At 40.3% G+C, this 24546-nt stretch overlaps 1 protein-coding gene across 1 annotated transcript in view; it reads right to left on the bottom strand.

Moving 5' to 3' along the window:
- The window catches only part of gabra2a (gamma-aminobutyric acid type A receptor subunit alpha2a), a 202275-nt gene that overhangs the window by 115436 nt on the left and 62293 nt on the right, over positions 1-24546 (bottom strand). The window contains exon 2 of the mRNA XM_048598025.1: positions 19668-19783. Coding sequence (XP_048453982.1) covers positions 19668-19783 — 116 coding nt within the window. The remainder of the gene's footprint in view (positions 1-19667; positions 19784-24546) is intronic.

Here is a 24546-nt window from a genome sequence, read left to right as displayed (position 1 = left end):
GGCGACAATGCAAAATAATGTGAACTGACTAAGAACATTAAAAATACAAACCTTAAGGCCTTGTGTCTTAACACGTGGAACATTTGCAACAAAGTGGATGAATTAGTCACATAAATAACTAAGAATGGATATGATATAGTTGGGATCACAGAGACATCATTGCAGAGTGACCAGGGATGGAAACTAAATGTCTGGGGGTATTTAGTTTTTAGAGGACACAGAAAAAAAAGATGGTATTGCATTACTGGTTAAAGAGAAAAGATAAAAGAGTAAGGATATTAGCTCAAAAGAAGGGAATCTGTATGGTTAGAGCTTAACAGCACCAAGAGGCAGAAAATGACAGTGTAGGTGATACGCAGATCCCCAAACTACGGTAACGCTGGCGAAGGCACTAACCAGAAAACTATAGATGCAAGTAATAAAAGGTGTAGTTGTAATTATGTGACATTTTAATCTGCATATAGATTGGGCAAGTCAAATCAGTAACAATACCACAGAGGAGAAATTCCTGGAGTATGGATGGGATGGTTTTCTAGATCAATGTATTGAGTAACCAACTACAGAACTGGCCATCCTAGACTAGGTAATGCATAATCAGAAAGGACTAATTGACTATCTAGTTGTGTGAGGCCCCATGGGGAAGAGTGACCATAATATAATATTATAATAGCATGCTAGAATTCTTGATTAATTTATAAAGTGACCAGATTAACAGCCTCAATCAGGGAACTCATATTCTATGAGGTTCAGCTGGCTAACCACATTACAATCATTACAGAATTGGAGAAGGGAGGGTTCGGTTGCTGACCGAGGGTAAAAAAAAAGGCTTAGGTCTGGAGTGGCGAAGGGGGTTCAGGTCAGCTCAAGGGGGAAGATGAGGTTCGATTCCAGAGTGGGGGAATGACCAGCCGGGTCTGGAGCAGGCAAAAGGGGAGTCAAGTCTGGCGGTTGGGAAAGGAAGGGTTTCGATCCAGCAGCTTAGGAAAAAGTAGTAGGTAGAGATGTCAGTTACCTGATCCAGTGGCCAGGATGTCAGGGTGTGTAATATTACTGTGTAACCTTGCCACACAGAAATGATACTTCCCATGTTCTAGATAAATGATTGCTGATTAGGTTTAGGCAATAAAGTGCATAATTCTATTATATGACAATAGAAAAACAATTCTGAAGCAGAAGTTACAATATAATTAGGCTTGCCGTAAAAAGAATGAACATTAAAATTAAGAATATTTATGTGAAAACCTGCAACTTCAATGAAATAAGAATGAAATAATAAACTGGACAGAAAAGTTAACAATTGGGACAAGTGAATCTTCAAATATAATGTGAATTGAGTAATAATATATTTCCAATATGTGCATAAATTATATAATTCCATGAATAAATAGGGATTTAAAAATATTAAATTATGGAAACATAACGGCATAGAAAGAAAGGGACATTATAAAAGATAAAATCAAATTCAAAATGTATTGATAGAGAACATAAATGAAAACAAGAAGTTGTTTATAATTTTTTTTACGTAGAAAGCATTGGGAGTATGAAAATTCAGGGATGAAAGATAGAATGTGCCTGTGAAAGCTAAGGCAATAATTAAATAATTTGGAAACATTGACACAAAATATCTTGGAATGAGCATGCAGATGTGACAAAGTATACAGAATAATTACCAGAGATAACAGTGGAAATGGAATCCATTCTGTAAAGATGAGTTCAACTTTAAATGCTTGCTGGCATGCACTCTAAACTATTAAAGAAAGTCAGATAGGAAACAGCAGAGGACTTGACCCCAAAACTATCTCCCTAGGATTTGAAAATTGGGCTAGGATAGAAACAATAGCCCAAGTAACATTTCTGCTGAAAAGGCTTCTCATATCATGTAAAGAAGGCATGGTTAAAAAAAACACATCAATTGAAAGTAGATAAAGAGGGGATATTTGAAAGATTTTGCAGTGCTTTAAGTAGGAAAGTCACACAGTCTGGATGGGTTGCATTTGCAGTTACTGAGGGAAGTAAAGAGGAAAATCACAGAGGCTCTGCACGCAATCTTTCAATGTTGCTTAGATAAAGGAGAGATGCCAGAGAATTGGAGAATTGTGTTCAAAACAAAGTAGAAAGTGGTAAAGCCAATTATCTTTGAGGTCATGGAGAGGAAAATATTTTTCACTCGGAAGAACATGCTTTAATAAATGACAGTCAGTCTGGATTTGTTAAAAACATATCATTTTTGATAATGCTAGTCACAAAAGAACAAATTAAAAAAGTCTTTAATGCACCATACAGTATTCTTGTCTTTATTAATGGGGGCATTCAGTGAAAAAGCAAGAGTTTATTGTGAAAAGTAATGGCAAGACTTCAATAGTGTCCTCTGTCCAGTTCTGGGTCCCACACTGGATGAGAAGGATGAGAAGACATCAGACAGGGAAAGAATTCACAAGAGTGATTCCTGAATTGAGGAAATTCAATTGGAGAGACAGGACTGTTCTTCTCAGTGCAGAGAAGGTTGACAAGAGATTTGATAGAGGTATTTAATCAATGAGGGATGTGGACACAGAGGGAGGGAAGAAGTTGCTATTAGTAGAAGGATCAAGAACAAGGCAGCACACATATAAGCTGATTGGCAAAAGAACGAATGGCGATATAAGGAGAAACTTTTTTCTCACAAAGAGAGAAGGTGGAATTTAGAATGCACTGTCCAAGAGCCTTGTGCAGGCAGGTTGAATCCAGAGAGAATTGGATAATTATCTGCTGAGGAAGAAAGTGCAGAGTTTTAGGAGTAGTACTATAAGTAAGTTGCACCTATGGAGACCCAGGACAATCATGATTGGCTGAACAATCTCCTTCTGTGCTGTGACCATTCAGTGATTTGGCGAAATCTAACTGAGTTCTTTGAAAAACCAATATCGGGGTTCATTAGCACAGTTGATATTGTGTAAATAGCATTTCATAAACTACTGCATAATAGTTTCATTTGCAACATGGAATCCCTTGGGATTATGGGTGGTAATAGCAGTTTCAGAACAAGATTAGCAAAATGACAGAAAGCAGAATGCAGTGAACAGATGTTTTTCAGATTGGAAGGAAATACACACTGGTGTTCTACAAAGATGAGGATTGGGACTCTTTCTGAGATATATTCATGGTCTAGACAAGGACATAAATGCCAATGTCCCAGACACCACATCACTATCCCTGGATATGTCCTGTCTTACCAACAGGCCAGACCCAGCAGAGGTGGTAGCACAGTGTTATACAGTTCGGGAGGGTGTTGCTCTAGGAGTCCTCAACATCGACTCAGGACCCCATGACATCTCATGGCTTCAGGTTAAACATGGGCAAGGAAACCTCCTGCTGATTACCACATACCGTCCTCCCTCAGCTGATGAATCGGTACTCCTCCATGTTGAACAACACCTGGAGGAAGCACTGAGGATGGCAAGGGCACAAAATGTAGTCTGGGTGGGGATTTCAATGTCCACCACCAGCAGAGGCTCAGCAACAAACTACTGATTGAGCTGGTCAGGTCCCAAAGACACTGCTATTGGATTGGGTCTGTGGCAGATAGTCAGGGAAACAACAAGAAGGAAAAACTTACCTAACCTTGCCTTTACAAATCTGTTTGCTACAGGTGCATACATCCATTAAAAAAGAGTGACCACTGCATTGTCCTTGTGGAGACAAAGGTCCACCGTCACGTTCAGAATTACCTCCATTGTGTTGTGAGGCACTATAACTGTGTTAAATGTGACAGACTTCAAACAGATCTCGCAACTCAAGACTGGGTATCCACAAGACACTGAAACATCAACAGCAGCAGAATTGTACTCCAGCACAATCTGCAACCTCATGGCCCGGCATATCACCCACTCAACCATTACCATCAAGCCAGGGGATCAACCCTGGTTTAATGGAAGGTGCAGGTGGGCATGCCAGGAGCAGCACCAGGCATACCTGAAAATAAGGTGTCAACCTGGTGAAGCCACCAAACAGGACCACTTGCAGCAAGTGACAAACACAGCTATGTGCTCCCACAACCAACAGATCAAATCTAAGCTCCGTGTTCCTGCTATATCTGTTGTCAATGGGGTGGACGATTAAAGAACTCACTGGAGGAGGAGGCTCCACAAACATCCTCAACCTCAATGATGAAAGAGCCCAGCACATCAGTGCAAAAGATAAGGCTGAAGCACTTGTAGCAATGTTCAGCCAGAAGTGCCGAGTGGATGATCCATCTCGGCCTCCTCCAGTGGTCCCCAGCTTCACAGATACCAGTCTTCAGCCAATATGATTCACTCCACGTGATATAAAGAAACAGTTGGAGACACTGGATACTGCATAAGCTATGGACTAAGACAACATTCCAGCAATTTTACTGAAGACTTGTGCTCCAGAACTTGCCGTTCTCCTAGCAAAGCTCTTCCAATCCAATAACAACATTGGCATCTACCCAACAATATGGAAAATTCTCCAAGTCCAACAAAGGAAAAATCCAACCTGGCCAATTACCACCCCATCAGTCTATTCTCGACCATCAGAAAAATGATGGAAGGTGTCACCAACAGCGCTATCAAGCAGCACCTGCTCAGCAATAACCTGCTCAGTGATGCCCAGTTTGGGTTCTGCCAGGGCCACTCAGCTCCTGATCTCATTACAGCCTTGGTTCAAGCATGGACAAAACAGCTGAATTCCAGAAGTGAGGTGACAGTGATAGTCCTTGACATCAAGGCTGCATTCAAATAAGTGTGGCATCAAGGAGCCCCAGCAGAACTGGAATCAATGGGTATCGGGGCAAACGCTCCGGTGGTTGGAGTCATACCTGGCACATAGGAAGATAGACTTGGTTGTTGGAGGTCTGTCAGCACAGCTCCCGGACATCTGTGCAGGAGTTCCTCAGGGTAGTGTCCTAGGCCCAACCATCTTCAGCTGCTTCATCAATGACCTTCACTCTGTCATATGGTCAGACATGGGGACGTTCGCCATTGTTTGCACAATGTTCAGCATCATTCGCAACTCTTCAGATATTGAAGCAGTCCATCTTCAAATGCAACAAGATCTGGGCAACATCCAGGCTTAAAAAGTAGCAAGCAACATTCACAAAACACAAATGCCAGGCAATGACCAGGTCCAATAAGAGACAACCTAACCACTGGTCCTTGACATTCAATGGTGTTACCATCACCGAAGACCCCACTATCAACATTCTTAGGGTTACCATTGACCAGAAACTCAACTTACCACAAACTCAGTGGCTACAACAGCAGGTCAGATGGTAGGAATACTGCAGCGAATAAATCACCTCCTGACTCCCAAAGCTGTCCACCACCTACAAGGCACAAGACAGGAGTGTGATGGCAAACTCCCCATTGGCTAGATGGGTGCAGCCCCAACAACACTCAAGAACTTGACACCATCCAGGACAAAGCAGCCCGCTTGATTGGCACTACATCCACAAGCATCCACTCCCTCCACCACTGACTCCAAGTAGCAGCCGTGTGTACTATCTGCAAGATGCACTGCAGAAATTCACCAAAAATCCTCAGACAGCACCTTCCAAACCGATGACCATTTCCATCCAGTCGGACAAGGGCAGCAGATACTTGGGAACACCACCACTTACAAATTTCCCTCCAAGCCATTGACCATGCTGATTTGGAAATATATCGGCATTCCTTCATTATCACTGGGTTGAAATCCTGGAATTCTCTCCCTAATGGCATTGTGAATCAACTCACAGCATGTAGACTGCAGTGATTCAAGAAAGAACTCACCACCACTTTCTCACGGGTGACTCAGCACAGGCAATAAAAATGCTGGCCTACCAGCAATGCCCACATCCCACAAATGCATCAAAAAAGGCACAGGCCTAAAGGAGAGACATTGACCATTCGAATACTGTTCTGCTCCTAATTGTTACACAATGAAGGATCACTGTATTTCTGGCTGTAACACCAATGCTGACCTCCTGAGAAACATAGACTGTAGTTTAAATCGGATACCCGTTCATACTTCAAGATTGCCAGGAGACATATGAACAGCTTTTTCAAAATATTAGTGAGTAAGCACGGGTAAGGTAAGTGGGGAATGGTTTAGTTTGCCTTCTGGGTAGGAGGACAGGGTGGTGAAGTGGTAGGTGGATAGAACGGCAGGAGAGTAACATGACAGTGACAGGATGGTTAGTCAGATCAGGCCTGAGCTTGTCAGGTTGCTAATGAAGTCAGTTTGGGGAGAGTTGGAGGCATAGGTTTAAGGTTAGATTCAGAGGTTGAAGATTGAAGAATTGAGGTGGTGGGGGGAGACAGTGGATAGCAAGATTTGGCTTGTGGAAATCAGTCACCAACCCATGACTCTAATACAGAAACAAGGGCATTGTGGGTCAACTGAAAGGATGTCGACTGTAGCATTTTAAGAATGCAGTTCACCACTATCTTCTGAAGGGCAACTAGGGACGGGCAATAAAATGCTGGTTAGTCTGCAATGTCCACGTCCCACAAGTGGATAAAAACAAACAATGAGGGAACCATATTGTGTCCTTATTCTCTTCAGCACCCAGGAAAGTTGGGATCTGTCAGAAATGGGAGCACGACTTCCACATCCCAAGTCCCAACACCATTTTGACTGCGGCAAGGAATTTCCACGACTCTGAGAAAATCCAGGCTCAGTTTAAAAGTATGAATGCCTGACTTATGAACATGATCCCACACGTGGATTATAAGTTAAAGACTCAATGTATGAACATTTCTGATACTAACGAATGGTTGCTTTCCATTGTCCTGCATTGCGAATCGGTTCCAGAACGGAATCTGTTCGCAACACATGGTCTGTCCCTGGAACAGTCACTGATAACTGCATGTGTCAATATCATTCAATCCCCAGATACTGAAGCAGTCCATGTCTACAAGCATTGGGCCTTGAACAATATGCAGGTACTGACTATCTCCAAGAGAGAATCTAACCACCACCTCTTGAGGTTCCTTCGCATTACCATCGCCCTCACTATCAACAACCTGGGGTTAGCAGTGACCAGAAATTGAAAAGGGCTAGCCGTATAAGTATTGTGGCACCAAGAACACATCAGAGACTAGGATTTGAGGTAAATAATTCCCCAAAACCTGTCCACCATCCATGAGGCACAAATTGGGAGTTTGATTAAATACTCTCCACTTGTCTGATTGAGCGTATATCAAATAAATACACTACATCTCCTTTGATGTCCTGCTCCAAACTCCCAATCTCTGCCGTCTAGAAAAACAAAGACAGTAAATGTATCCTGACTTGGGACCACCACCAAACCCAGGGCAATCAGATTGGACAGTATTCACATCCATGAATGAAATAAAGTATTTATGTGCAGTAAATAATGATTAGCTGTTTCAATTGACTGAAATGTCAGCAACTAGAGGATACAGACATATTATAACTGACAAAGGAACAAAGGGCTAAATGAGATAATTATTTTATGCAGAATGTTGGTATGGCAGGGGGATGGAAGCAGCTTCAAGAATAATTTTTGAAAGGTAATATCTCAATTTAGATGTCTAGAATGTACTTGAAAAGGGAAATTCAACAGGCTTTTGGGAAAAAGCAGGGCAGTGGGGTTCTTTCAAATAGCAGACACAGATAAGATAAGCTTATTGACCTCTGGTTTTCTCTGCTATACATTTCTGTGGCTCGTAGGCCTTAATGAATAAATTTAACTGAGTAAACTTATACTCAATTCGTCTACCATCAGTTTGGCAATACAATTTACTGAAGAAAGGAATTAAGAAATTGGTGGGGTTGTAGCTGTGGACAACTTGTGCAGAATGTATTAATCGAAATTACATTTGAAAAATTTAATAGGTCTTTTTGAAGTGCTAGGATGAACAGACAAACGACTCCAGAGGATAAAGAGAACATTATTTAATAGTGTGTCTCACAAGAGACTTCCTAACAAGTCTGGATACAAGAAGAAATGGAATACAGCAGACAGAAACTATTGAATAGAAAATTAAGGCTTAAAGGAGTTGCTCAAATTAAAGAAAGCTTTCTGTAATGTACCTTAGAGGTAAGCAATGAGTCCACTTTTGTTGCTGGTACATAAAGACGATTTAGACTTTGCAATTGGGATCATGATACTAATATTTTCTGATGACACAAAAGTAGAGGCTTTGGATAACAGCCAAGAGAGTTTTACTAGACAAGTTAATGGAACACCAGATAAGTGGCAGAAACAATTAAGTTACAGATGTATGACTTTTCTGCTGCCGAGAGGGAGTTTCTCCTTGTGTCAGAGTCTACAACAAGAAGATAAAAATCTCAGAGTCAGGGATCACCCTTCGGAGATGAGCAAGAATTGTTATCTTAAAGGGTAGTGAATCAGTAGAACTCCGTACCGCAGAGGGCTTTAGAGGCTGGGTTGTTTAGCGTATTCAAGGCTGAATACTTTCTGCTGCTTCTGTCTTATTGTGTATTTTGGGAAGAAAAACAAGAAATAGACGTATAAACTAAATGGGATACTATTAATGAATTTAGTGGTCACACTTACAGAAAACATGAATGTAGATAAATAAAGCCACCGAAAGGCCAATAGTATTTTGACTTTTGCAAACAGGGCACTTCTGGCTAATGGCAAAGAGGTAATAATACATTTTATAAGCAAGAATATTTTGAAAGTATCAAGTGTAAATGGACACCTCATTATTGAAAGGACATTAAAGTTTGAGACTCGTTACAGAATAGGAACAAAAACAGACTATTCTGGCCCCCAAGCCTATTAAATCATTCAGTAAGACCATGTTTGATCAGTGACCCAGGTTCATATTTGATATAATGTAGGACATTGGTGTCACATCCCCTAATACCTGTGGATAATTAAAAGCTATCAGTCTTAGATCTCATTTTATCATCCTTTTTGGTTTTTATTTTACTCAAAGAGGTATTTCTTAATGTACCTGGACCTCCAAGACTGCTCAGATCACTAATATTTTTGGCTATCTCGTATTTAGAAAGTATTCTTTCAGTAGCTCCAAAATAAATTAAACTCACAATTACCAGATTACTCAGAACTCACAGATTATGATGATTAATTTATAAATTTTGTCCATTTGTTCAAACAATATCCCCTTGTAGTGTTATACATATATCTATAGCATTTACATTGCTGTCTATCATTGCATCATCAGCAAATCTGGGCACGTGGCTTTCTGTCTCATTGTCTCAGTTATGAGTTAAGATTGTGAATAGTTACAGTGCTGACACAGATTCTCGTGGAACATCATTAGTCATACCTGACAAACAGATCACCTGTTCATCAGCATTATTCTCTGTCTCTTGCTGTTCAGCTAATTTCCTAACCAGGTTAATAACTTGTCTTTGATTGAATGGGTTTCAACTTTAAGTAACTGTCTTTGGAAGGACTTTATCGAACACCTTCTAAAGGATCAGATAAATAACATCTATCAACATTCCTCTGACCAGTACTTTAGTTACCACCTCAAAAATCTGATTCATCAGGCATGCCCTCACCTTCTTAAATCCACAATGATGCTCTTTGAAAATATTCAGTGCGTGCAGTCCCTGTATCCTTAATTTACATATTTGAGTTATTCCCACCAGCAGATACAAGGCCAACGGATGTAGAATTCTCCGATTTTCCTCTTACATATGTATTAAATAGCAGAATGATATGAGGAGATTGGAAAATTATAGTTAAATCATCTACAATGTTGTCACCTTCTGCTTTAAAAACTCTGGCTTGAAACTCATCTGGTCCTGGGGATTTGGCATTCTGTAATGCCCTTAATTTCTTTATTACTGATACTCATTTTAATTTTGTTGAGTCCCTGTCTCCGATTCAACATTTGTTTTGGAGCAATTTTGCATTTGAAGTCTTAAATTTTTCTATAAAAAATAGGGGATCATGGTATAGCTGCATCAGTATTTCTTTGCAGCCTTAATGGACAGACATCAAAATGTCGAACATTCAATAATAATCCCTAAATTTCTTTTTCCATTCTGGAGTAACTTTTCTTTAAAAAAGTACCCCACTGCCTTCTTTATTCCCAATCGTCTTGCAATAAAACTGCACCTACCTCCAAGTTACTAGCACCAAACACCATCTTAAAAGTTTTAGCAAAGATTTGTAGCTCAGGTTGTGGGTGAGGTTGTTGACTTGCTCACCGAGCTGGCTTGTTCTCGTTCAGACGTTTTGTCACCATGCTAGGTGACATCATCATTGGAGCCTCGATGAAGTGATGTTGTTCTACTCCGTTTGGAATTTATACTGACTGGTCCGTTGTGGTGAGTACTGTCATTTCCGGTTTTGTTCTGTATGGGTTTGTATATGGGGTCCAATTCTATATGTTTGTTGATTGCCTAATGGGTTCAACAAACATATAGAATTGGACCCCATATATAAACCCGTACAGATCAAAACCGGAAATGACACTACTCACCATAACAGACCAGACAGTATAAATTCCAAACGGAGTAGAACAACATCACTTCAACGGAGGCCTCACTGATGGTGTTACCTAGCATGGTGACAAAACGTCTGAACAAAAACAAGCCAGCTCGGCAAGCAAGTCAACAACCTCACCATCTTAAAAGGTTTCATAAATTCAGGGAAACAAACATGTTTCATTTAGTAGGATTGCGTTCAGCTTTTCAAAGGCTGCTTGGCATTGCGACGACGATGCCACCTTTGCCTGGTCTCATAACAAACCTGATAGAGGTACAACTAATTTACTCAAGTTGGGCACTTTTGTTTTGATAAAAGCCAGTCAGTCCCAGAAATTTTAGTTTTAGGAATAGGGACTTACACAGTTTGGCACTTTAGCTATGGCTTGAATCATAAGTCTTTAATGTAGCTGGGGCACCTTTAAATCTGAATAGCAACACTTGGCATTGTTACAACAAATGGATTGTATCAATGGCTGATACCTCTTTAGCATTAGATGTTATCTGGTATTTAACAATCCCGTTCCACCCCCCCCCCACCCAACCCATAGATCAATCTTAGAAAGGAATGAGGCACTGCCATCCCTCTGAATACAATCTTGTAATGGAGGAGTCCACTACAAATCTGCTTTCATTACTGCATTATTTTTCTCCTCACTACTGTCCATGAACTACTGAATTTCACTTTCAAAGATTCACATTGTAAAAGTACACAATGAATATGCTATACATGTACTATATTTATTTCTAATCAAACTGTTCAGGCATGTTATAATATCTCTGGAGCAAAATGGGTCTTGAACCTGGACCTACAGACCCATAACGTAGGGACATTACCACCGTGCCACAACAGCTTTAGACTAAATGTTAACCAGGCATGATTCGGATGCATGGAATTAGTGCCAATGAAACAATACCCTTATCAGTTAAATTTGGATAAACAAGCTTAAGTGGAAACCCTAACAATGACACAAACACTTTGTTTCAAACAAGAGACATTCTAGATGGAGCATGTTTTCTGCCCATTCTTTCATCTTTGCCTGTGAAGTTTTTAAATGTGTTACTTTGTATTCATGAGATTTTTCTAGAAACATTGTCATGGAATACAAAATTAGGTTTATCTTCTTGCATCAAAGCTTAGTGCCTGAAATCTCCTAAGATGTACTTACAAAGAAACCATGCTAAAATTCAAGTGTGTCTCTCAACCAGGCTTTCCTCTTGGAATTAATATCCAACTTTTCTGACAATGATAGTAACATAAAGCAAAGCATAAAAACTGCAATACAACATGTGGAAATTAGCATAAACAGTTGGTGCCTGAAAAACGCATACATAATCTCCTTTCTTTAAATCCCCCATTACCTTGTTGATGTATTGTAAAACTACCATATTTTGACATCAAGCCATCATTCTGGAGGAGCCAATGCACTGTGATAATGTTACAAGATTGTAATTTAGAGACCCAAGCCCATGTTTCTGGGAACATAAGTTTGAATGTCATTGTCAGATGGTGAAATTTGAAATCATTAAAATCTGGAATTAAAAATAAAACTGGTCTCATGGCCAGTATTGTAAAACAATTATCATAAAAACTGCTACTTAGCTATTTGCACTACTAATATTCTTCAGGGAAGGAGTTCGGCCTTCCTGGCCCAGATTGACCTACATATCACTCCATAACCACAGCAATGTTGCTAACTCTTCATAGTCCTCTATATGATTTACAGAGCCATAGCCAATCAGTCCAAAGGCAACTCAACATGGACAACAAATGGTCCTTACCAGAAACTTACACATTCACATAATACAGAAGTAATTCCTACTTTAAGGCGTGATATTTAAGAAGGAAGTTTTTCAACTTCATATAGTAGATTCCAATGCTACAAAAATGTACAATGATATAGAAAATACAATGCAGATCACAAAAGAAATAACTGAATATCACTAGAGATTGTGGGCTGAGTCTTACGTGTTTTGTTTCCCAAGCGTTAGTTGTATTCAGTTCTCTGGAGGATATTCATTATAGGGCCTAGCAGGTTTTCTCACCATATCTTACCAGACTCGCCTCAACAACATGTGGCATTCTCGAAACAATGTGCCACTGCCAAGATATCCCCAACTTGACTGGCATCTCTGGGGCCAGCACCATCTTTCAAGGTCCGTTGTGCACCTGGATAAACACGGTCAGTCCGAAGCTGTCCTGCATGATTCCTGACATGGCGGGCAGGGTGCTGGATGTCCTGCTGGATGAGGTGGTGCACAGATTTGCCCCAGGTATGGCAAAGAACGCTACACCAGCAGACCATACCAGCCTGGTCTGAAGTTACTATGTGCTTCAGTGCAGTCTCATTTCTCTGAAAGCATAGCCAGCAACGTAGAAATGAGAATGACTTCCTCCATTCCACCAGCATAAGTACCACCACCTGATCTTCTGACACCTTACATGTACTTGTTCTCTGCCACTATACCCACCTTCCACCGAGTTTAATGCTCAGCCAATTTCTCCCCAATGCCTGCTAAACCTTCTCAATTCACTGTCACCTACCTCAATCCCCAGCACCACTGACCCCGCAAGCCCTCTGCGTTACCTATTCACTTGCTCAGGGCATCTCCTGTAATACCTGCCTCTCTCTCGTTCCGGGAGGAAACCAGCCCACATTAGGGCAGAAACAGTCAAGATGGGTGGTAGTCTGCCTACCATTTAACTCCTTAGCCAAAGCAAAATCCTGACTCTGACTGCCTCAGGCGGCTGACTGACTGCATCCCAGTCCTTGGACTGGTATCAGAGACAGCCCTGGATTCCTGCATTGGGACCTCTTCACCAAAGGCTATCTGCCTTGATTTGACTGAAGCCTGCTGACAACCATGACAAGTTGAGTGGCTTTGTGCCTGTGCTAAATGGCTTGGCAATACAGCAGTATTGTGAGCTTGGTATCTCTGCCTTAGAGGGCAAAGGGCAAAAAGGCAATGCAAGGCAGTGATGCAGTAACAATCCAAATAAGTTCAAAGTGAGTGAGCACTAACAGAGCAACTGAACAGCCCAGAGAATCATCCTAGTCCTGTCCATGAACTGGGTATGTCACCCTGAGCACACACAATGATAGTTACTGGTGCAGCCTGAAGTGCAATACCGAAGTGCAGAAGTGAACTGTGAGTGGATTGGAGATGTGCTATGATGGTTCTTAGAGGCTGGGGTTTGTGAGATACCAATGTCCGTGTGCATGTGACTGGTGCCCATGGAGTGTGTCCGACATGTTAGTGCCAGGGTCAGAGTGTTTGGGCTCTGTGCCCATATGCTCCCACTCAGCTGGTTGGCCGCATTCTTCTTTGTGGGTTTTTTTTTTGGTTTTGTTTCTTCAATTCTTAATTCCTCTTTTGTATCAAAGTTCACCTTCTTTTCTGCGGTTGTAATGGAGGAAGGTGGTGGTTATGCGGGCCTGCTGTAGTGCCGGCAGCGTGGTTAGATCCAGATGTCCATTCCTCGTGGCCATAGTGATCACGGTTTTATTGAAGGCTTCATCATCAGTGGGTCTGGTCCGTTCCTCCTGGTGACGGTGTGGCAGTTTCAGCGGTGGCTGTAGCAGTTGTGTCGTGGTGGCTCCGGTTCATTCCTTGTGGCTATGATGGCTTTGGGCAGCAACCAAAATGGCAATGGCTTTAACATCGGTGACTTGGTGGATCCCGTCTGTCCCTCCTTGCTATGGCGATGATGCAGCAGATTCGGTGTTGGCTTCAGCGGTGGCATCGTGGTGGGTCCAGTCTGGAAATCCTTGCTTTGGTGACCTCAGGGGCGGCTTCAGCAGCGGCATTCCATTGCCACTCCATAAGCCCATATTTCCATGGAGGGAACAACAGATGAACATTGTCCTAACTTTGTCTCAATTAATACTTTCTATGATATCTGTTATTAAAATGGTGCCAAATTGTGGTGACTTATACACACCTTACTAAATACAAGGGACGATAAATTGCTATTCTATTCTACATAGATCCTTCGGAACTGGCGGTGGGTTGAGGTTGCCAGTTATTTGCTGTGATTTCCATATCAAAAATTGTACTTTGTTCAATGTGTTTTAGAAAATAAGAAGCTGATTAGTAATGAGGTGAGTTGCCCAGTAATAAGACATTTAACAAATAATAATCCCCCTCTCTTAAGTGGATAAATCCCCAGGACCTGATCAGGAGTACCCTAGAACACTAGAGGAAGCTAGGAGAGTGATTGCTGGGCCCCTTACTGAAATATTTGTTTCACCGACAGCCACAGGAGAGATGCCAGAAGACTGGAGGTTGGCTAATGTGGTGCCACTATTTAAGAAAGGTGTTAAGGAAAAGCCAGGGAACTATAAACCAGTGAGTCTGGCATCGGTGGTGGGCAAGTTGAAGGAGGGACAGAATTTACATGCATTTGGAAAGGTAAGGACTGATTAGGGATAGTCAACATGGCTTTGTGCGTGGGAAATCGTGTTTCACTAACTTGATCGAGTGTTTTGAAGAAGTAGCAAAGAGGATTGATGAGGGCAAAGTAGTGGACATCATATATACGGACTTCAATAAAGCGTTTGACAAGGTTCCTCATGGTAGACTGGTAGGTGAGGTTATATCACATGGAATAGAGGGAGAACTAGCCATGTGGATACAGAACTGGCTCGAAGGAAGAAGGAAGAGGGTGGTGGTGGAGGATTGCTTTTCAGACTGGAGGCCTGAGGCCAGTGGTGTGCCACAAAGATCGGTCTGGGTCTACTGCTTTTCATTATTTACATAAATGATTTGGATTTGAACATAGGAGGTTTGGTTAGTAAGTTTGCAGATGACACCAAAATTGGAGGTTTAGTGGACAGCAAAGAAGGTTACCTCAGACTAAAACAGGATCTTGATCAGATGGGCCGACCAGTGACAGATGGAGTTTAACTTACATAAATGTGAGGTGCTGCATTTTGGAAAGGCAAAGCAGGGCAGGACTTATACACTTAATGGTAAGGTCCTAGGGAGTGCTGCTGAACAGAGAGACCTTGGAGTGCAGTTTCATAGTACCTTGAAAGCGGAGCAGCAGGTTGATAGGATAGTGAAAATGGTGTTTGGTATGCTTTATTGATCTGAGCATTGAGTATAGGAATTGGGAGGTCATGTTGTGGCTGTACGGGACAGTGGTGAGGCCACCTTTGGAATATTGTTTGCAATTCTGGTCTCCCTGCTTCAGGAAGGATACCGTGAAACTTGAAAGGGTTCAGAAAAGATCTACAAGGATGTTGCCAGGGTCGGAGGGTTTGAGCTATTGGGAGAGGCTGAATAGGCTGGGGCTATTTTCCCTGGAGTGTCAGAGGCTAAGGGGTGACCTTATAGAGGTTTATGAAACCGTGAGGGGAATAGATATGGTAAATAGACAATGTCTTTTCCCTGGAGTGGGAGAGTCCAAAACTAGAGGTTTAAGATGAGAGGGGAAAGATTTAAAAGGGATCTAAGGGGCAACTTTTTCACGCAGAGGGTGGTACATGTATGGAATAAGCTGCCAGAGGAAGTGGTGGAGGCTGGTACAATTACAATATTTAAAAGGCATCTGGATGGGTATGTGAATAGGAAGGGTTTAGAGGGATATGGGCCAAATGCTGGCAAATAGGATTAGATTAATTTAGGATAGCTGGTTGGCATGGACGATTTGGACCGAAGGGTCTGTTTTTGTGCTGTACAGCTGTATGAATCTATAACTGTGCTGTGTGAATCTATAACTCTCTTGACAACTCATCACTGGCCAGATGAAATTCACCTTGCTGCCCAGTAGATGGACAGAAGTTGCAGTGAGTCGTTCCTGATGACAAGATAGGCCTCATCAGACTTCTGTCATAAATCTTGTCGTAGACCACAATGTTCAGAGCCTGAAAAGATTCCACCATTTGTCTTGGCTTCTGTTACAGCTGGACCTTTTGGGTAAACAGTTGCAAATGCAGGAATGTATACTTTATGGGTTTCTGTCTGGTATAGAACTATCAAGTGATTTCACCTCTTGCATAACTCAAGGGCAGTGCAAATGATTGATGAAATATGCATGCAGCAAAACTGCTATAAATCAGTTATAAATGACTTTTCAGCTCAGGATAAAAAGGTAAAAAGGCGTAACTCAACTTTTGTACAATAGTTCTGTCAAAACTTTCCAGCAAATTCTTTGTCAATGCATTCTCAGAGCAGAGATCAAGAATTTTTATCTGCACATTTTGAAGAGTCTATCTCCTTTAATCCAGATAAATTCATTGTCACAAATTATGCAACTTTAACCGTACCATCAGACCAGAAAATTGGAGGTGTTCTCGCCAAGTTCAAGCTATCGTCTAGTATGTGCACATTGCTATACGTCATACAATTCTATCATCCTCCCAACAAAACTAAACACAAAATGAGCAACATTTAACATTTTAATAAACACTTATTCACTGTAACTTACCACTTAACACACTAATGTTTTAAACACATTAACACCAATTTTATGATGCAAATTTGGTCAGATTTACTTGTTATCTTGTGTGGTTGTATAATTTATAAATAATTTTCCATCTTACGTGCATCTACAACTTGGTTCCATCATGAAAACAAGCCAGAATGAGTTCTGTGATAAATGCTAATGGAGCAGGTTTGCGCAAATATCTTCCGAAGTTGAACAACAGAAGTAGTAGGATTTGAAGATGCCAATTTACCCTGATTTGTTTTTCTGTTCTTGATTCTATTTGCCAGCCACTTGTCACTTTAATAGACATTTGTCATATGCAGCTTCTCTCCCAAAATGTTTGCCTGTACTGTGATTGCAAATATTCACAATTGACTGATGATATACAGTCTCATTCATAAAAAGTTTCCTGTAGCTCTCCCTAGGACAATGTCCAAGCTCATTGCTGTGTCAATCTTTATTTTCAGATATCTTTTCAAAAACAGCAGATGGAACTGGCAAAGTAACTGAAGAAATATTCTGTTTCTCATAATGCATCCTCCGCCTTTCTGTTCATGCCATACTTGCAGGTATGAATCCTCCTTAAATAAACTCTTAATTTTCCACTGCACTTCTCTTGGCGTTTTCCAAACTGTTTACTGAAGGAAGAACTGCAGCCTCCTTAGAAGCAAACAGTCTTCCTGCTCCTTCCTCCTCTTTCGACAACTTCAGCAATGCATTCACTCAGCTAACTTCTGCAACTTCCGAGTCATCTTGTTCACTGCACCAGCACTGCCCCCGAACACTTCAGATAGATCCACAATCAATACTCTTCTTTGTATTTCCTCCAAGACCATTTGCATTGTCACAAAAATGCCTCCATCATCATTAACAGGGTGGCACAATGGTTAGCACTGCTGCCTCACAGTGCCATGACCCCAGGTTCCATTCCACCCTCGGGCAGCTGTCTGTGTGAAGTTTGGACATTTTCTTCATGTCTGGATGGGTTTCCTTTGCGTGCTCTCTGGTTTCCGCCCAAAGTCTGAAGATTGCAGGTTAGGCGGATTGGCCATGCTGAATTGCTCATACTGTCCAGGGATGTGCAAGCTAGGTGGATTAGCCACAGGAAACAGGGATAGGGTAGGGGTGTGGGATGCTCTTCAGAGGGTTGGTGTGGATTAGGTGGGTTGAATGGCTTGCTTCCATGTTGCAGGGTTTCTATCATCAACCTTATGTAAGTGACAATATTAATGTCATGAATTTAGTTGAAAATTGCCTAAAAGGCAGTAAACATTTGACACCTTATCGAAGTCATCCTAAACAGCTTTCTAATACGTGGTCCAGCCAAACTGATAGAGTGGTGGTATAATCTTGATCATGGACCTCTCAGGATCTCTCCTCCTCCTCTGATACATGGTCATCATCCAGCATCATACCTTGCTTCAACCACTCATCAGTTTTGCATTGTTACCTACAGCCATCCAAATCTCATCAAGCTGTCCCTCAGATAACCCCTGTTCCTTTGAACCTCAGCCTTTGCATCGAATGACTTCTTCCTGGATGATTTCAAATTCCATCTCACCTCCTTTGTCTTTGATTTTCTTTCTCATCACACCGTAACCAATCTAATGTTATTTATGAGATTCATAGCCTCCTACACTTGTTTCCATTCACAGTCAAATACATACCATTTATCTTGCAATTTTGCCCCCACAAATTGTGAATGGTTTAATTTCTTTTCTTTCAAAACTGACATCAACGACACTTCCTCAAAAAATAAGACTCAACCCCTCTATCCTTGAAATATTGGCATCAAATCTCCAACTTCCCAACCTCTCTACAATCCCTGAACAATTTATTGTCTTTAAAATCTGTACTCAGCCAACCCACAACTCCACTTTGAATCTCTGAAATCAGGCTTCCACTCCACCGATTTCATGAAAAAATAGCTGGTTTAAAGTTACAATTGAAAAACATCACAATGCAATAATAATTTTCATTGTGCCAACTTTGCTGTTGTCTTTTACCTTGTCAACTATACCATTCCTCTCCAGCACCTCTTCTCCATTATCCAGTTCAGTCAACTGCCCATCGCTTTTACCTATCCAATTGTTGCCAATCTTGGTAATGTCCTAAAACCCTTTAAATCCTGCCCACTCACTGCAAACCTAAAATCTCTGGTCTTCTAATTCTGGCCCTATGTAGGTCTTTCTAGTCACCAATCTCTAGAATTCTTTCTGAAAACCCCTCCAGCTTTTCAACTCATTTTTTCCTTTTTTGACATCTTCAAAGACTATTTGTTTCAGCAAGCTTCTTTCTGTTCGACACTCCTAATGCTTCATTCTTGTCCAATGTGTTCTAATTATCCATCTGCTTAGGAACATGTTCTATGTTAAAGGTCCTATTTAAATTTAAGTTGTTATTACTGATGTTGCTGATTTCTTTCTTCAGTCAGGGTGCAGTCTCTACATGAACTGTTCCACTTAAGATTTTGACAATGTTTGTCAGTCTTGAAAGTAAATCTGCACTTTCCAAAACCGTGTTTTCCATATTGGAGTGGTAGAATCACCATATGAGGCTCCAGATAAATTAAGTGCTGCTCTGAATCATTCCCCAATCTACAAGGATTACTGACAAATTAAACCAGATTAAATCAAGTAAAGTGTACTGCTTTCACTCTTTTACTGCAACACCATCCCAGTGCATCTTAAATTTATATCATTCTTTTTCAGGAAGGCACAAATACCTTGTTCAGAGTAAGGTAACTTTTCTAAATACAACAAATGTTAAATTCCACAAATACTTTTCAATTACTGACCTCCTAATCCTGGTCTCAACCGATTGTCATAGCCGTCCAAGAGTCTGTCAAGAATTCTTGTAAAGATAGTAATGTTGTCCCTTGCTTCATCTTCCACTGAGCCAGGCTCCCCTCTTCTAAAATAAATTGCAAACATTAAAATTCAAAATCTGACCAGTATTTCCTGCAGTCATATACAAAAATATACATGTTTAACTAATGATTTATATGCAAATAAAGCCCTGCTACCACAAATATAAACATCAGGAGTTATGTGACAAGAATAATAACCCTCTAGTCAAAATTAATACAACACATAATAAAAATTAAAACATCAAGAGAACATTACTTTGTTCATGTTCATAATGAAATCGTAAACATGTGTGTTATTCCTCAGAACAGCACCACCCACAGAACAAATTAGTCAGACGGAGTTAGTTTCCGAACATCGCAACATGAGAATAAAGCATAATTGTACAATGACTCAGCCAGCTCCAAAGTGTTTCTTGTGCGCTTTTATGCCACACAATTAGTTTTATGTTTGGAACTGGGTGAGGCAAAATCAATTCAAGGATGGTCTTCAGTTATACTTCAAAGTAACACTTCTTTATTATATCTCATGCTAAATACAACAGCAAATGGTAATCTTGTCCCAGCCTCCTACAGATAGTTATATTACACAATCATGAATCTATTTTCTTTATGTATTTATGTCCATATGTTGAGTCTCTTTCATTCCAATGTTCTTTCCAGACTGTGTAAATTCCACCCACGCTGTGGTATTTATATCAAATGGGATGCAGCACACTTGCTCCAGGGCTCTATTCCCTTACACAGCCTTTTAATGTAAAATTCAGTTTTTCTTTCCCAAAAGTCCCTAGTTTACCTGGCTGTCAGATTCAGGTTATCAGAAAACATGGTCCAGGTTACTACACATAACAAGAGATACTACTTAGTAGAAATAAATAGATTCTAACCACAGAGAAATGACTATGAACTGTCGACATATCAACCTCCCTAGTTAAAACTCTAACCCTCATCAAAAATCTCTAAAGTCACCAGTAGTCTTACTGGACCAGACAGAGCCAAAACAAAATTGTATTATAGGTGGAAAGATATACTGGGAAAACAGTTCAATGGCACCAGTCATAGGATACTGTGGAGGAGGTCTTTTGCTTTCTCAATTCCTTTATTTCTCTGAGCTTTTCCTTCAAGTTTTTTCTAATGAAGAACAATATGTCTAGCCATCTGCTGATATAGTATCCAGAAGGGTTTGTTATGAATGCTTGGTTGAGCCTCAAGACTCACAAAAACATAAGCTCCGTAGGAGACTACTAAGACAAACTGCGAGTGTTGACTTCGCTTCATTAACATTTTTATGAGGTAGTAATAAATTATTCTTTTTTTTTGTCAATGTCTGCACATTTCTTTGAAGATTAAGAGGAGTGAGGTGGGTTAAGCATCTGTTACAGATATTAGAATGCCCCTATCCACTGACACTTTTATAGGATTATAGGGAAAAAGCAGATTTTTTTTTCCTATCACCATTTCTTGCCGTTGGTTCTACGCATAATGCATACTCGGGAAATAATCCTGGTGAAGACATGGTGACCATGAAGGATGCGTAGGGGGCCATGCTGCATCAGCTAAGCTTATCTTTCAAAAGGTTACCAAATCTAGCTGATGCTTCAATATTCTTCTGACAGGCAGCCCTGACTCCATGAAAATTGCAGTAGGGCTATGAAATGCCTACCCTGAAACAGAACTGGTCAAGTTACAAGTGTAGAGTGTCAGCTCACCAACTGCACGCTTATCCTAGGCTGATGAAAACTTTTGTTGCTAAGAGTCCTAAAATCGAGTACCTACTGCAGAGTACCTAAATGAGCCCTGACTTGACCTGACAAGGCAAAGATTTGGACCGCAAAATTTAACCTGTTGTTGTTCCAGATATCCTTCATGTGCTACTCTACAAATATTGCTTAAAAAATACTGGTTATTTCAAAGTAAATTTGTATTTTGTTAATGTTTATCTGTCCCGAGAAATTATTTCCATATTTCTGCTTCCATTTTTTTTCTTTCTAAGCCAGTTGCACAGTCCATTTCATATGCAGGGTTGCAACCTTCAATCTACTAGCTTTTCACTCTTCTGAATGAAATTGTTTAAGTTTCTAAAATATTAAATCATACAACACTCTTTTCTCCTTTGATGGGTCCCACCAATTTTGGCACATTCAGGGAGAAGCTAATTTATCCTGTGCCAATTACAGAAGAGAATCAATATTCCTCAAAAGGATGCATAGAATCTGTGCCAATATGTATATTTAGAATAATGCACCAACCTAATTTCATTCAAAAATGCTGAACAATTTGAACTGACATCTGCCAGTGACAATAAAATCTGTTCTAAGCACTAAAATGCTACCACTTATTAAGATTTACAATGGCCAACCTTCTTAACACGGACCTCTTAACATTATTCCCCAATACTTAGCTAAAGTGGCACTTCAACAAAACCAATTTTAAAAGATTTGCCTCAGTCATATGGCGACATCAGAAGATAAAACCATCTTTAATACTGACCCAAGTTTTTTTTATACTGAGCTAGAATTTGCCAATGATTGTGAAAAAAAGCTTGTTGATTTTAGCACGCAATTTCTGTTCTCTCAGCCTATAGAATTTGACAGATCCAATGATACATTTAGTAATTATTGTCATCATAACTTTCTGGTCTGCTATCTACTATTCCAATTTTACAGCGTGCTTCCAAGCCAATTCCAAATGAACTTTAAAATTCCAGTCAATGTCAACCTTGAACATTGAGCTGAATTTCAATAAAATGAAGAATTATGGATGCTGAAGATCTGGAACAAAAACAGAAATTGCTGGAGAAGAGACACTGGATTCAAAATGTTAACTCTGCTTTTTCTCCACAGATGCTGTGAGATCTGCTGAGCTGAATTTCAACTTGTTTTAAATTCAGCTGATCCAAATTACCATAGTATGCTAGAACTGCCTCTACAAGCCCATTAGTTTACAATGTCTATTATATTACCAATGATTGAAAACATAGGGCACAAATGTGATTCACTGGTCCTGTCCTGAAATGTATGCACCTTCAATGTAAGGTATCTTTGAAACCTGGGATTTAATTCATTCAAAATGGACAGCATAATCAATTCATCATTACTTTCTTCTTTCTCCACTCCATTCCACTGAACATCTTCCACGGTTGTCATCTACCACTGATCTACTCTTATTAACCAATTTGTGGTTGTAAAGTACAACAACCTCAACCTTAAATTTTATTCACAGAATCTTTCCCACCTCTTTTGCTGACGCAAAAAGCAGAAGGAGTATTAGAAATGATACCCCAGAATAGTACAGCAGTATAAAATATTACTATCAGGGAAGATGCAACTGAATATGCATAGGCTATTCCTTAAATTGACCAATTAGCAAGGTGTAGGAAGATAACAGATGATACAGTAGCTACAGAAAGAATGAAAACAACAACAGAAGAGGAATCCAGAAGCAACCTCGAAGGATTACAAACAGAAGTAAGCTCACAAATGCTCAAGTTAACAAGTAAAAAACAAACTGTTCACTCAAATAAGAAACTGTAAATTGAACTTAGCTATCCTGCTATATATTCCTTTGTTCTTTAAATGATAACCCTTGGCACACCGTAAAAACTTGCCGAACTTGGTTAGTTTTTAAAATATTATATGCTGGGCACCTGGAATAATTTGCTTACAATGTGTGCTGCTGACAACCTGCATATTTCCCAGGGCCCATGTTCGAAATCTGTTCACTTAGAGCTGTGTCTACTAATCTTACCCAACATTACCTAACCAACTCAGAAAGAAATCCAGAAAGGATGGCTGAGAGAAATTGGAATTTGTAAATAATGCTAGCATTCAAAGAACACTGAAAATTCTATACTAACAGTAAGCACACTATTTTTCTATACAATGTGGAGCTGGAGGAACACAGCAGGTCAGGCAGCATCAGAGGAACAGGACAGTCAACATTTCAGGCCTAGACCCTTCATAAGGACTGGTGAACGTCGACTCTCCTGTTCCTCTGATACTGCCTGACCTGCTGTGTTCCTCCAGCTCCACACTGTATTGACTCTGACTCCAGCATCTGCAGTTCTTGCTATCTCCGAGCACACTCTTTTCATTATTTGCATTCATCACATGCTATCCACCTCACCAAGCTAGGTGGAATGGAGGCCTAGACAGGAAAATCATGATACTGGCACAAGCCATCTTGTGTAAATGCATAGATGCTAGCCAAATGTAACAGCATGAGATATGTAACAGCTGATAAACATTGTCAGTGAAAACTAGGATGCAGCTGGACCTCTGGGACTTTTTTGTGGTTAGATGGCAACAACAAAGAATTAACAATTACACTATGAGCTGCTTAGTACCAAACTACCACAAGAGACAAATAAGTGTGAACACTTTCTAAAATCCTGAGCTCAGTGAACAGAAAAACAAGACACTTTCTGTGCAGCTGACATGAAATCAACAATCCTCTTCCAATTGATGGTGAGAATGAAACATTCTCCTGATTAAAACGGTAACAACGGATTTATCAACTTATCCAGGAATAACGTTTTCTGATTTTGCCATGTGTTGGGAATCTTGTTTCTTAGGAACTTACATCACAAATGAATACATATGCCATATGTACAATTTTCAAGACATTTATAAAATTAAGATTATGCAAAGAACGTACTTGAATTTTCACATTTCCAGCAGGTGAAACTCCATGTCAGGAGGACAAAGTTGAAAATTGTTCTTCAGCAACTCAGTTATGAAAAAGGAAGGACTTACTATGATGCAACTTTAATATAGTTCAAATAAAAAGCTACATAGATGAATGAGAACAG

Source organism: Rhincodon typus, chromosome 1 (genome assembly GCF_021869965.1).
Source record: "Rhincodon typus isolate 14 chromosome 1, sRhiTyp1.1, whole genome shotgun sequence".
Classification (NCBI taxonomy): domain Eukaryota; kingdom Metazoa; phylum Chordata; class Chondrichthyes; order Orectolobiformes; family Rhincodontidae; genus Rhincodon; species Rhincodon typus.
Note: the sequence above shows the minus strand (reverse complement) of the source record. Positions and strands in the feature narration are given on the sequence as shown.